This window comes from Tetrao urogallus (assembly GCF_951394365.1).
Source record: "Tetrao urogallus genome assembly, chromosome: 16".
Lineage (NCBI taxonomy): Eukaryota > Metazoa > Chordata > Aves > Galliformes > Phasianidae > Tetrao > Tetrao urogallus.
In genome coordinates this window covers 3223054-3236947 of record NC_136829.1, presented here as the reverse complement: position 1 = coordinate 3236947, position 13894 = coordinate 3223054, and the positions used below count along the sequence as shown (strand labels likewise).

Below are 13894 nucleotides of genomic sequence, written 5' to 3'. Positions count from 1 at the left end.
TGCCATGCGAGGCGGTGGCTGTGATGCTGCTGGTCCAGGGAGGGGTGAAGCGCGACAGGGGTTGGATTTGACGGATGGATCCGCCCCGTGGCCAATGCTGGGTGCATCCCTGCCAGCTCTGCTTGCAGGGTGGTTGCATCAGCCGTGTGCTGGAGGGAGGCGGGGGGGGTCCCCGGGCTGGGCGGTGCGTGGAGGCGTTCCCATCCGGCTCATGGGACGGGTGCTGAATGCACGTGTGTGGGACCCCCCTCCCTGCAGCCTAAGCCCTGCTGAGCCCCCGCCTCCCTTCCCAAGGCCACTTGTAGTTATTTGTTCTTCCAAGTGCTGAATTTACATATCCCTCCCTCTTTTTTTAATTTCTCCATCCGCTTTTGGCTCTACCCAGTTCCGAACAGCCTGCAATGTAAAACCAAGTGCATTTAAAAAAAAAAAACAAAACAAAACCAAACGTACTGAAATGAGCTAAATTGGAGATGTACCAATTGGATTAAGAGATTGTGGGCTGGGAGGCTGCATTGTGGCTCGCAGCCTCCACCGCCCGGAGGTTGGGTCATCACCATGGGGAAAAGCCTTATCCAGGGAGGGAGGAGAACAGCATCCCGGCACTGTTTGTGCTGGGTGAGAAGGGCAGTTTCTGAGGTGGCTGCTTGACCTATTTTTGAGCTGCGTGCCAGGGGCTGGGCAGTGATTTGCACAGATGGAACTGCCTGCAGGTCCTGTGTCTGCTAGAGCTGCGGGCATTGCTTGGGGGGCTCTGGGCATTGCTCCAGAGCCTCTGTGCATTGTTCTAAGCCTGCGTACATTTGCCCCAAGGGCTCTGTGCATGGCCCCAAGGGCTCTGTGCATTGTTCTGAGGCTCTGTACATTGCTCCAGGGGCTCTGTGCATGGTCCCAAGGGCTCTGCACATGGCTCCGGGGCCCGTATGCAATGCCCTGGGGGTCTGTGCATTGCTTTAGGGGCTGCGTACACTATTTTGGGGGTTCTGTACACAGCTCCAGAGGCCTCTGCATTGCTCAGGGGCTGTGAACGGTGCTCTGGGGGCTCTGTGCGTTCCCCTTGGGGCTCTCTGCGCTGCTCCAGAGCCTGTGGGCGTTGTTCTCATGTTGTGTACATCGCTCCAGGGGCCCTGTGCGCTGCTGTCATCTCGCAGCCACACTCAGAAACTGCTCTTGCTGCCGCAGCTGCTGCCCCCTCCCGTCCAGCCTCACACTGCCCGCAGCGGGACGGCTGCATCACTGCCACGTCGCAGCCTCCATCAGCATCTCCGCGATGGCTGCTCACTGCCTGTGTCTCCGGACACACCAGCATCAGCCAGGGCCAGACGGCCCAGCACCGATGGCCTTTCACTCCGAGGGCACCTGGCCGGCCCCACGAGGTCCTTGTCACCCAGCCGTGGGGCAGGCACTGCCCCCAGCACCAGCAGCCAAGGCCAGGCAGCGTCCCTGCCTGCTGCCCTCACGTCCCCGGCACTGCTGCCGGCATTCTCCTGCTGTACATAGATCCTTTCGGGGTGGTTTTTAGCATTTTCCTTGAAAACTAGGCTTTGTTTTGTTTTTAAAGACTATACTTTTGGAATGTGTTTGTTTGATGTTTTTTTTTTTCTTTCTCATTTTTACAACTGCCTTTTAATTATTTGTAATATTAGTCAGTTCTGTCTTACGCTGTAAATAGCGGTGCTGGGTGTTACCCACGAGGATGGGAACAGGGACAGGGAACGGCAGGGGCTTTGTGAAGGCAGCATCGCAGAGAGGCAGGAGCCGCTTTGGCCAAGCCTGGGGAGATGGGGATAATTAATGTGCTGTGGAGGTGCCAGGTTTGGCCTCAGCCCCTGCAGCATCTGCCCCCGTCCTCTCCGCAGTCCCTGTCCCTGCCCCAAGGTCACATGAAGGGCTCGCTCTGCCCCGATGACAGCACCTGCCCGCCCTGTGCTGTGCCTGCTTGTCGTGTGATGAATAAAGGCCCTGCAAACCCTCTCCCGCACCCTCGGTGCTGCTTTCCCAGGCTGCGGGGGGCAGCATGGGCTGGGAGGTCCTGTCCCCAGTATCCCCACCAGCTGTCCACACCTGGCGTCCCATCTGCTCCCCATCTCCAAGTGCTGACTGTGGCTGTGCCGCACGGCTCCCTGCCATCACTCCCCTGTCCCTCATGGACTCTCACCCCACACAGACACCTCTTAGCTCCATGTTCTCGTCTTGCTGGCGTTTCTCATGCCTCCCTGCCCCATCCTGCCTAGCTGCTCACTCCAACCGGCACACAGACCCCATGTCACTGCTCCAGCTTCCTGCCCTCATCACATGCAGATCCCAGCCCCCCCAGGCTCAGTACATGAAACTTCCCTTCCCTGAGCTCCACCACCTCCTGTGTCACACCCCTCCTTTTGCTTCTTCGCTATCTGTTGTATTCCATCCCTTCTGTCCCTGCTCCTCATTCCCCCAACATGTCCCATCCTTTCTTCTTATTCTCCTTTATCCTCAGCCACATACCTTTCCACTTCCATGTGCTCTTCCATTGGCCATTATATCCCACACCCCTTTATTCTGCTCCTACATCATCCAATATCTCTTTTCTGCTTCCCATGTTCCACTGCCCTTCACAGTCTACCTCTCTTCTTCTGCACTTCCATATTCTACCATATCCCTCCCTTTCCAGTGCTCCTGTTGCCCACTGTTCCCCATCCCTTCCTGCCATGCTCCTCCACCACTCATCACGCTTCATTTCCACTGTTCCTCCATCACCCACAACCTCCTATTCATCTTTCCTTCCATCATCCTTCATTTCTCTATTCTCCCATCACCTGCCACATCCTCTTGCTTCCTCATCACCCACCACATCCTGTCCCTTCTTGTGTTCTACCATCATCTACCTTCCATTCCTCCTTCCCTCACTTGTCACCTCACCTCTGCATCTCATCCCTCCCTGCCATCATTCACCATGTCCTATTCATCCTTGTGCTTCTCCATCACTATGTCCCCATTCTTCCTGTGCTCCTCTGTCAGCCACCACGTCCCCTCACTCCTTCCCATGATCTGTCACCTCTGCATCTCATTCTTCCCTGCCATGTTCTTCCATCTCCCATCTCTCCTAAGTGCATTTCCCCATCACCCGCCACATCCTATTCATCCTTCCTCTGTTCCTCCATGTCCCACCACATCCCATCCCTTGTTATCCTCATGGACTTTCCACCATCTCATCTCATTTCTTCCTCCACCTCCTCCCTGTCTCCTCTGTCCTCATCCTCCATCACCCCGTCTTTTCCTTTCTTGTTCCCCATGTCAACATTTCACCATCCCTTCTCTTCCTCCATGAGCTCCCACCATCATCACATCCTGCTTTAATTTATTTAATTTCCCCTTCCTGTCTTTATCCATCCACTTCTACCTCCTCCGTTATCCTCATCCCCCTCATCCTCCTCCATTTCCCCATCTCAAAATCCATTCTCACCTCCCACTTTTGCCCTGCACCTCCAGCTGTCAGCATCTCCTGACCCTGCCTCCTCTTCCTTAACACCCATGTTTCCGACCCCCTCTCCATTTTCCATCACCTTCTCACATCTTCCTCCATCTCCCATCAATCTTTGTCTTTCTCTAACTTTTAAACACCTCTCCATCTCTCCTCTATCTCTCCTAGCTGTAGATGTTCCTGTTCATTGGAGGACAGCTGGACTAGATGACCTTTAAAGGTCCCTTCCAACTCAAAAGATACTATGATATTCTGTGCTCCCATCATCTCCTCATACCTCTTCTTCATTATTATTCCCTCCCTTCCTTGTCCTCCATCACCTACCATCCCATCTTTCTTACCTTCCTCTACTGCCTGTTTTTCTCCTTCATTCTCCTCCAGCTCCTGTTGTTCCCAATCCCTTTCCATGCCCCAGCACCCCTTGTTCTTCCCCATCCTCCACTTCACACCTGTCCAATTCTCCTTATCATCCTGCAACCTTTCATAGTCTTTTCGTCATCCTTCACTTTCCATCTCCTGTATCTCTTTGTTCTCCTCTGCTTTCCACGATCTCCTATCCCTTTTCTTTCCTCCATCTCTCATCTCTTCTTCTTCCACCTCAGTTTCTGTCCCTCCAGTCCACCTCCACCTTCCATCCTTCCCCATCCTCTTTCAGCTCTGGCTATTGCCCTGTCTCCCCTCATACCTTCTTTCCTCCTATCTCACCATCCCTTACCATTGTTCACCTCCCAGTTTCACTTTCTCCTCATACTCTCCCACTTCCCTATCCCTCCTCATTTTTTAAGTGTCCCACCTACCTCAGCAATTTCCCCTCCACCTCTTCCTGACCTCCAGTCATCCTCACCCAACTCACACTTCCCTCCTTTGCCATCCTTTCATTCTCTTTCACCTCCCAACTCCATCCTGCCTTCCATCCCAGCTCATCCTCCTGCCATTCTTCCTCTCTTCCATCCTTCCTGCACTCTTACTCCTAGCACATCTGCCCCCCGCTGTTATTGCCACCTTCTCTCCCTCCTTCCTTTGCCTTGTATCCCATCCCTCAACAACCCAGGAAAGTCACTTCCATCCTTGTTGCAAGCAAGAAGGGCAGAGCCCTTACTTCTGGAAATGGGATGTGGGGCTAGGTTGGATGGAGAGCCAGCCTCCCACCCCATCCCTGCTACTCAAGACATTTGCATAGCAGCAGTGATAGCCATAGCTTGCAGGTTGGGAGATTCCTGCTGGACATCAGGAAGCACTTCTCCTTTGAGCTGGTACAGCTGGAACTGCTCACTGGGGAAGTGGAAGGATTTCTGCTCTTGGAAGATTACAAAACTCAGCTGAAGTCACTGGTTCTGACTCGTTAGCAAGAACCCTTTGGAACAAGGGAGCTCAGTCAGTCTCCTGGAATCCATTGAAGCACTCACACCTGTAGGAGATTTCTCCAAACACTGGAGGATTTCCCAGAGTGTCAAAAAAGGCCAGACACGGATCTGAGTGCAGTGTTTGTGATACTGCAGGACACGAGGAACCATCACTGCCACTTGCTCCATGGTACTCAAGCAGGACCCCCATGTGCTGTTTGAGCAGGACCATTGCAGACTGCTCAAACAGGATCACTCCATGCTGCTGGAGAAGGACCATCCCATACTGCTCCAGCATGACCATTCCACGCTGCTCAAGCAGGATCAGCAGAATCATCACATGTAGCTTGAGCATGGCCTTCACAAGTTGCTCAAGCAGGACCACCCCATGTAGATTGGGACCATTCCAGGATGCTCAAGCAGGACCATCCCAAGTTGCTTGAGTACCATGGGCCAAGCCAAAGTGGCTTCCTGAAGGACTGCCAGATCCCAGCCAGTGAGGTACCCTGAGATGGCCGCTCAGCCCCTCGAGCCAGCAACCCTTGCATCACCTTCATTTTCCTTCCCTTGGATTGGGCCATGCAGGGGCTGTTCCCTCCCAGCCACCTTTGACTGCAGCAGGGCACAAACTGCTGGCACTGCCAAGGGGAGGACAGACTTCTTCTCCATCCCGTGGGAGCCCCAGACCCCGAGGGACCTTCCCGGAGGACCCCCTCAGAGCATCCATCCTACATCCCTCACGCACAAGGGCCAGCCGGCTCACTTGATGCAGACTTTGCCTTGCGACGCTGGAGGTTCCCAACCACCCCATGGAGGAGCAGCATCTTTGCCCCTTCCTGAGGTGATGTGTCCCACTGCAACACAGGCAGCCAAAGTCTGGATGGGGCAGGGGTGATGTTTGTAAAGTGTTCCCACCCAAATGCCTTCCTGGCTGGTGAACTTGGGAGAGGGTGGAGAGAATTTCCTACCTGTGTTAGAACCTAGCTGAACTTACGTGTCTCCCCAAGCTGGATTTCTTATTCCAAACATTCAAACTGTTGTATATTGTACTGGGATTTTTACACTGAATTATTGTAGAAAACAAAAATCTAAACCAAGTCTGTTTAAAAATAAACAATAAAAAAAATCTCTCTAAAAAAAAAAAAAAAAAAAAAGGCTGAAATAAAATCTTTCTTTTAAGTTGTCTTCACATTAATGTGTTGGAGCCACCACCTCAAGTGGTGGCTTTCCTATTCCAATTGCCTCTTGGCCACTGCCTGCTACAGCCCCCGGGGATGTCAACCACAGTGAAGACAGCTCCTGAGATTTTGTGATGTGCTGGGTGATGAATGAGAGAGTTCCCATCCAGCAGCACTGGCCTGACCAGCTGTGCTCCCGGCCCTTCTCTCCATGCAGGAGCAAATGCTGTTTGCAGGGAGATGTTTTGACTGCAGGGTGATGGAAGCAAATGTGAGACCTGGCCAGGCTGGTGGGATGGTGCCACAAATGAGCCACAGGGATGAGCATAGAAACGACCTGCATCTTGAGCCAAGGAGCTGTGGAGCTGAACCAGGTAGGGTAGCTCAGCCATGACCGTGGGCTTCACAGCAGTTGTCCTCAGTCTCCAGCCCTCAGCTGGGGACAGGGCTGCCAGGGACCAGAGGGGAATCTGCTGTGGCCAGGTCCCTCTCCAGCATCCTCTGGCTACAGCTCTGCCTGCAGACCTCTCTCCACGTGCCCTGTCCCACCTTCCCTGCAAAACAGCAGGAGCTTCCCTGAGCTCAGCCTAAGGGGATGGGAATAGGACATTTTGTGTGGTGGGGTGTGGCCAAGTGAGAAAAAGAGAAGAAAGAAGCAGACCCGCTTGCTGGTTGCCTTCACCAGCCCTTGTGGTCCCACAGAGCACTGGTGTGGTTTTGCTACCCCTGGCCACCCAAGCGTAGGATGGGCTGCTGTGTCCTGTGCCCAAGCAGATACTCTCACTCCAGCCCATGCTTCTAACTCAAGTGAGGTATCAGGATGCAGGTCTGGGTCACCCCTGTGCAGCCAGCTAGTGCCCTTCATGTTGGGAGCTGGAGGAACTTTCCAGTGCAGCTCAGCTCCAGGCTGCTCCAGGCTTAGGGCAAAAGCAGAGGGTGTCAGGGAATAGCGCAGGGATGTGTGTGCTTGGACGCCATGGCTGGGATGTGCTGCACCATGAAGCACAGCTGTCATGAACTTGTGCTTGGAGGCTGCATCGCTGCCCCCTGGGGCCCTGCATCGCTGACCCCACGGGCTGCAAATCTCTGTCACAACAGACCCTGCGTGGCTGCCACCTCAGACTCTGTGTCACTGCCCACTGTGGTGCTTGCATGGCTGGCACTGCAGGCCTGCAGGGCTGGAGCTCGGCAGCAGAGGGCACATCGCCGCCATAGGAGTTCTGGGACACCGATGAAACCCCATGGGGAAAGCAGCTCCTCAACCTCAACCTCTCTTAAAGCACTGCAGACCGATGCAGTGTCTCCCAAGCCTGGCTTACCTTCCTCTGCATGCCTGGTGTCCACTATATCTCCCTTTGACTCGGCTCCATCATCCAGATGGAAAACAGCAGCTACCAGCAGAGCCCAAATAAACAAACAAGCCATTGTGAGAGGGGAGAGCATCTTTATAAGGTTAATTGGCCCCATCTAGCAGACAGAAAGGCATTTTCTTGTGGCTCAATCACTCTGAAAGCTCAGGCAAACAGCAGTAATGTGTCTCCCGGGTTTGATTTAGAACCGTGGTTGCATTATAAGCTCATCTACATGCAAAATGATTATGAATATATTGCACGCGCTCTGCAGAAGGCTAAATCATCAGGCTCTGATATTCATCAGCTTCTCTCTGAAGCTTGAAATTCAGCCATCTGTCATCCCTGTGAGCAGAGGAATGGCTCAGGCCTGGTTCTGCCCAAACTGACCCACTTTAGCTCCCCATGCCAGCAGGAGGAGGGAACTCCCAGGGGCTGCGGAGCTGCCCACACAATGCCCAGAGCCACAGCGATATCGAGCAGCCCCATTTGCAAACAAAGGCACTGATAACTCCCAGCAGGGCCCAAAGGCTGTTATCACAGTGCTGGTTAAAATTTCCTCCTGCAGCCAATGCAGAGGAGTTTGATCTGTGGTGAGATGTGTATCCCCATGTTTAACCCCACCTACAGCACTCTGCCCTACCAAGCTCCAGCTCCAGGGCAGGAGCACAGCTGGATGCAAGTTGCTCTGGAGCCAAGGGAGCCAAGGGAGCTGGAGCAGTAAAGTGTGGTCATGAAGCAAGAGTCCTTGCCCTGGAGCCTACATTATCCCTGCAGAGAGACCAGAGTGTTTCCGTATTTCATCTGTTGACCATCAAAATGAAAGCTGATAAGGGCCATGTCTATGCCAAGGCTGGGTCTGCCCAGCAGTGTGGTTCTCAGCCCTATGCATGGGCGTGTTTGCACAGGAAAGCAGATCCAGGGGCTATTCTCAGTTTTCCTCTTTGCAGGTGCCTTGTGACCTCACCCCATCAGGCAGGATCCTGAACACAGCTGAAGCTCAAGAACATCTCTGGCCTCAGCAGCCCACACCAGCATTGCTGAACAGGTCTCCAGATACGCTGCCCATGGCTCCTAAAATATCCATGCCTCAGCGCCCAGGCTGCAGGAATTCATTCATTTTTTTCTTCAAAAACAGGTTTTTGCAATAGGAAACGTGGAAGTAATGACAGTGCAGGCTGGTGAGGGAAACACCTTGCCGACTTTGACTGTGCCTGTGCCATGTCTGCCCATACAGAGAGCATGGGCAGCGGTGGGTTTGTCTGTGGCAGCAACACAATGCTCCCAGGGTGTGCACTGAACATGGAAAATACCAAGGATCCCAGAATAGACCTATCTGCTGACAGGAATATGTGCCAAGTACAAGCTTCTGGCTTTTTATCTTCTGGGTGTTCCTGGGCCCCAGCACTGTGTACCACAGAAGCTGCCCATAGCGAGTGGCTCCCCTGATGTGGTGCATTTGCACTGGCAGGGATGACATCCATCAGTGCCGAAGAAATCTTCAAGGTCTCAGCATCCTCCCTGGGCACTGCAAACAGGACGTCCTGGCAGTGTTCCCCTGTGCCTGGCAATGGGAGGGGGGCACGGCTATGGGGACACGGCTGATGGGGACGAGGCTGATGGGGACATGATGTTGCTGACAGGGCAGCTATTGGGGTACACCGCTGGCAAGGGGGGACAGCACTGGTGGGGGGACATCACTGACAGGGGGGCACAGCTGATGGCAGAGACACTATGAACAGGGAGTTGATGGTGGGGCTGACAGGGAGGCCGAGCTGATGCGGAATACGGCTGATGGGGAAGATAGCTAACAGATGGAACTGGCTGATGGGGGAGATGGCTAACAGATGCACACGGCTGACAGGGGAACACGGCTGACAGGGGAGATGGTCGATGAGGGGGGGGGACACGGCTGATTTGGCGACATAGCCGACAGGGCGATGAGGCTGACAGGGGGATACGGCTGACGGGGGGACATGGCTGACAGGAACACGTCTGGCTGAGCGGATTCCATTGCCGGGGACACAGCCGACACGACGCACCGCCAAGGGGGGCACGCGGCTGGCGGCGGAACACGGCTGACAGCGCCACGCGGCCGCTGGGGGCACACGGCCGACGGAGCGACATGGCCGACCGGAGACACACGCCGTAACGGCGGGCCGCCCTCCTTCTCCGCGCGCCTGCTCCGGGCCGGCCGGCGCCAACGGCCCCGGGGCGACGGGCGGAGCCGTCCGGACGCCGCCCCGCACCGCCGTCTCCGCCCCCCGGGCTCCGCGCCGCTTTGAAGCGGGTCGGCGCCGCTCTCCCGCTCAGAGCCGCCGGCGCCCACCATGGTGCAGCCCGAGGAGCAGGCCCGGCTGTACCGGCCGCGGCCCGAGCTGCTGCCGGCGGCGCACGTCCCCTCGCTGGCGGACTACCGGCGGCTGTACCGGCGCTCCGTGGAGGAGCCGCAGGGTGAGGGCCGCGCGGGGCGGGCGCTGCCGGAGCCCGGGGCGCTGCCGGGGTCGCTTCGCCGCCCTTGTCCGTCCCCGCTGAGATACGGAGCGGTTTCCGTTTCTCGGCTCGCTGGGTTGTAAGCTGTGCCCGTTGCTTTTGTAGAGTTTTGGGGTGACGTCGCCAAGGAGTTCTACTGGAAGCAGCAGCACTCGGGGCCGTTCCTCAGGTACAACTTCGATGTGACGAAGGGGAAGATCTTCATCGAGTGGATGAAAGGGGCGAAGACCAACGTCTGCTACAACCTCCTGGACAGGAACGTCGGCGAGAAGAAACTCGGTGACAAAGTGGCTTTTTATTGGTAAAGCTCTTTTATTTTTACGTAGGAAGCGTGTGAACGTACCAGCATGTGTACATGTAGGATTGTACATGTAGGATTGATTGCGGCCGAGGGGAATTAAAGCACGGCAGCAGCGGAGGGCTCAGCTCTGTACGTGGTGCAGCAGGTGTTTGCTTTCTATGCTGTCGTGACTTGGGCTGTGCTGAAGCGCTGCGATGCCCGGTGCTCCTACACGGCTGTCCCCAGCTGCAGGTGTGTGCGAGGCCGTGCCCTCGCAGGTAGGAAGGTGTGGGTGGAGGATGTAGGCTCAGGAACTGCTGAGATGCAAATTCAGCTTGCTTCCTTGTTCCGTGGGGCTGGCAGGCTTTGCTCCTATGCTGGGAAGGTTGTAAAAAAAGTCCTGAGCTCAGTGTGTTGGTTCTTAGTGCTGGATGGTTTATAATGCAGTGGCACTGTCCTAAAGGCTGCCTTATCAAGTGCTGTCTTTGGGAAGAAAAGTGAAGTGTGCTTGTGTCGTTCTTTTTGTTCTTTCTCATCTTTTTGTGGAATAGTTTATAGTTGGAAGAGTCCTATAAAGCTGAAATTTGTATCGTGATGGAGAATGGGCTTGTCTTGTGATGTGTGACATCCGGAACCAAGGCTCTGTTGCACTGCAACAGCTGGCACCGCAGCTGTGCCTTGGATCGACAGCAGTGCTGTGGGCTCACACACCTCAGAGCATGTGTTTGCACTGCATCTGTGTTCCCGTGGCTGCATGGGGCTGCGCGGAACCAAACTGAAGCATACCGTCAGTTAGGATGCAGTAACTTGTTTGTGTGCAGCTCAGGAGCCCTCCTGTCACTGTGATAAAAATACCAAGTGCTCTAACTACAAAGAGCTCTCTTGCTTGTCAGTAATTCTGTGCAGCCGAAGAGCTGTCTGTGCTGTGTGTGGCTGTCATAGGGGTGTTTTGTAACAGCCACACTACAGGAGGAAAAGTGTTCCTGCAATGTAGTTACAGCTGCAGATGTGGAGCTTGGCTCATGTGGAAGTTGCTATCCATATGGCTGCTGCTTCAGCAGAAGAAAATTGCACTTGCTGCCTAGAGATAATAGCACTGACATTACTGTAGCTTACACAGGTGAAATGGTGGAACGTATTTACTTCCCCACTAGTCAACGCATTCTCTAACTTGCTCAGATATGAAATGACTTCAGCTTCTGAACGGAGCTCATTGTGATAAAGGTGTGTCAGCAAACAGAGCCGTTTGGCAGGCTGCTGGGCAGCTCGAGCTGCCAGCTGTTCTGGGGGCAGCGGGCTCAGCCTTGCTCAGAAACTTTCATGTGGCACTCTCCTCTCTGGAAGTGAAGCCATGCAGCTCTCATTTGATCTCAGTGAGGGTTTTTCTCGTTATTCTCCCAGCCTTTTGTGGGATACTGGTGATGCTCAGCAACACTCACAGTGCAAATGGTGGGTGTCAGTCACAGTGCTAAAAAATAAGGGCTCCTTTCCACCTTAACATGCTGTTTTCCACAACAATTCTGGGGTAAGTTCTTCCAGCTTGGCTCTGACATGAGACTGATTTTGAGGCTGGTGCTGTCTGGGGCTGTCAGTTGAGAATTTAATGGTGTGAGAAACAGAAGAGCCACGGTCAGTATGACACATGCGGTGCTGACCTGTGAACTCCTGGCACGGGGGCTTGAGAAGCTGGGCTAAGGGTTGTTATTTGTAAAATCACTCTTCTGGGAACACACACATGCCTCTCAGGGCACATGCTTATCTTCAGTAAAAAAATATACTTGCTGTCATCTTGTCCTTTCACGTTCTGCCTTTAACACTGTTATTGAAAGAGTCCTGCTTCCTAGAAGCACTTAAGATTTGTCATGGTGGCTGAGTGATCAAGAGGGAAATGAGAGCCTCCAAAAGCCAAAGAGAATTCTTAGGGAAAATTTAGAGTGTTGAAATACCTTAGCCAATTTCTTGCTACTGTCTATTGCCTGGAACTGGCTGAGGTGGTGCTGAGGTGTCACTGCTTGACTGTATGAGAGCTTTGGAAGTCATGGTTTCATTTCCAGAGGGAAGAAAGTAGGGAAAAGGGAATAAATGAATCCAGGCACTTCTGGGTGTCTCTGGGAAGAAGTGTGTCCTGACAAAAGTGAGAGCAGTTCTCTGTGGTTGGGAGGAGCTGGCACTTCCACCAGATGGGCTCCGGTGCTGCTCTGAAGGCTCCTGTACTGCTGCCGGAACAGGACAGCGTGGGTCCCGCTCTGAGGATCTGAAGCAGGGCTGCACGTGGGCCAGCAGCTCTCTGTGGGATTGCTCTTCCAGCACAAAGAGCGGTGCGTGGGATTGCTTCATGCTGTGCAACTTGCACACAGGTGGCACTGCTGGGTGTCATCCTTTGGGTGCAGTTAGAGCTGTAGTTGACCATTCCGAGTAGGTAGGAAGCACTTGCTGTTTCTCTGTTGCCTGTTTCTGTATGATATCTTGTGCTGCTTGTGAACGTTGAAAGTATTTCTGCCCCTGCTGCTTTTGATTCCTCTTTCTCTGTTTGGTATTGCTGATGTGGCCTAAGGAGGAACAGAAGAGACAGGAAGTGTCTGATAAAGTGCTGTTCTGAAAAGGGAAATCTTCTGTAGCTGTATGGAAAGCATAGGGCTGTTCACTTGGTGGCTACTGTGCAGGTGGATACCTGCCCTGCAGCTGTAGGAGTTATGTTCACCGTGTGGGCAAACTCTCATCTCTGTTGAAATGCCTGTTAATCATCTAGTGGAAACGTCTGTCTGATGAGGCTGCGGAGGTAAAAATTTAACCAGATGGAGTCTTAAAAAGGGAAGCACTTCTTATGAGGGAAGCACGTTGGCTGTAACCTGTGTGGAATGAAGCACTGGTGGTGTCTGGTGGAAATGGGGCAGCAGTTGGAGCTTGGCACACTGCCTTTAGTTTCTCCATTGGCTGGGTGTGTGGGTTTAGCAGTGGGCTGCAGCTTCTGCCACCTCTCGGAAAAATAAGTCTGTTCTTTTTCTGCTTTCTTGTGTTTGCATATGGAGGGACGCATTCAGAAAAGAGAAGAAAAGGTAGTGATGACTGCCAGAACTTAGTGTAGCTTTGCTTAAGTGGAAGAGTAAATGCTGATCTTTCCTATTCTGGGACTAGAGCAAGTAGGACACAAATGCAAAAAGGTGTTTTTTCTAGATGTAATAAAGGATTTAGGAGCCAGTAGTATAAGAATTTCTTCTGGTTAATCCTTCTGTAACAAACTAAAAGAGAATGGTTGTGGTCAAGTAAAATCAACTGAAAAGCAAAGTAGTACCTGCTCACTGCTTGGTCTCCAGAATCCAGATCAGGGAGTGAGTTTGTTTGCTTTCTCTTTATTCTTTTGGGTATCTTCACAGGTATCAGTGTTCTATCAGTGCCCCGGGCATGGATGCTGTGACTGAGGATGGTGGCTGTTAAACAGCTCTGCACCTCTTTGTGTTAATCAGAGCCAGCATCCATGCAATGCACTCTGCTTTGCTACTCCCACCAGCTTTAGGACACTCAAACCCTGTGCCAGATGGACTCTGTTTCTTTGGTAACTTCCTGGAGGATTTGTCATATTTCAGTGACGTGGCCACTTTCAACGCCATTCTGACAGTGAAAACTCATCCTTGAATTGCGCAGCTTGTTTAAAGGAGGAAAAAATAATCTGTCTGGGAAGGCTGTGTTTCCCAGTGCCCATCTCAACTCTTTCTAAGGGTAGATAATGGCAGGACAAGGGGAAATGGTTTGAAGTTGAGGGGAGGGAAGATTTAGGTTAAGATCAGGGGGAA

The 13894-nt window shown here is 53.2% G+C and overlaps 1 protein-coding gene across 1 annotated transcript in view; it reads left to right on the top strand.

Annotated features, from left to right (window-relative positions):
• Positions 1-9660: 9660 nt before the first annotated feature.
• ACSS2 (acyl-CoA synthetase short chain family member 2) overlaps positions 9661-13894 on the top strand; it is a gene marked incomplete at both ends in the record, with an annotated part of 29747 nt that continues 25513 nt past the window's right edge. The window contains 2 exons of the mRNA XM_079543460.1: positions 9661-9784; positions 9929-10124. Coding sequence (XP_079399586.1) covers positions 9661-9784; positions 9929-10124 — 320 coding nt within the window. The remainder of the gene's footprint in view (positions 9785-9928; positions 10125-13894) is intronic.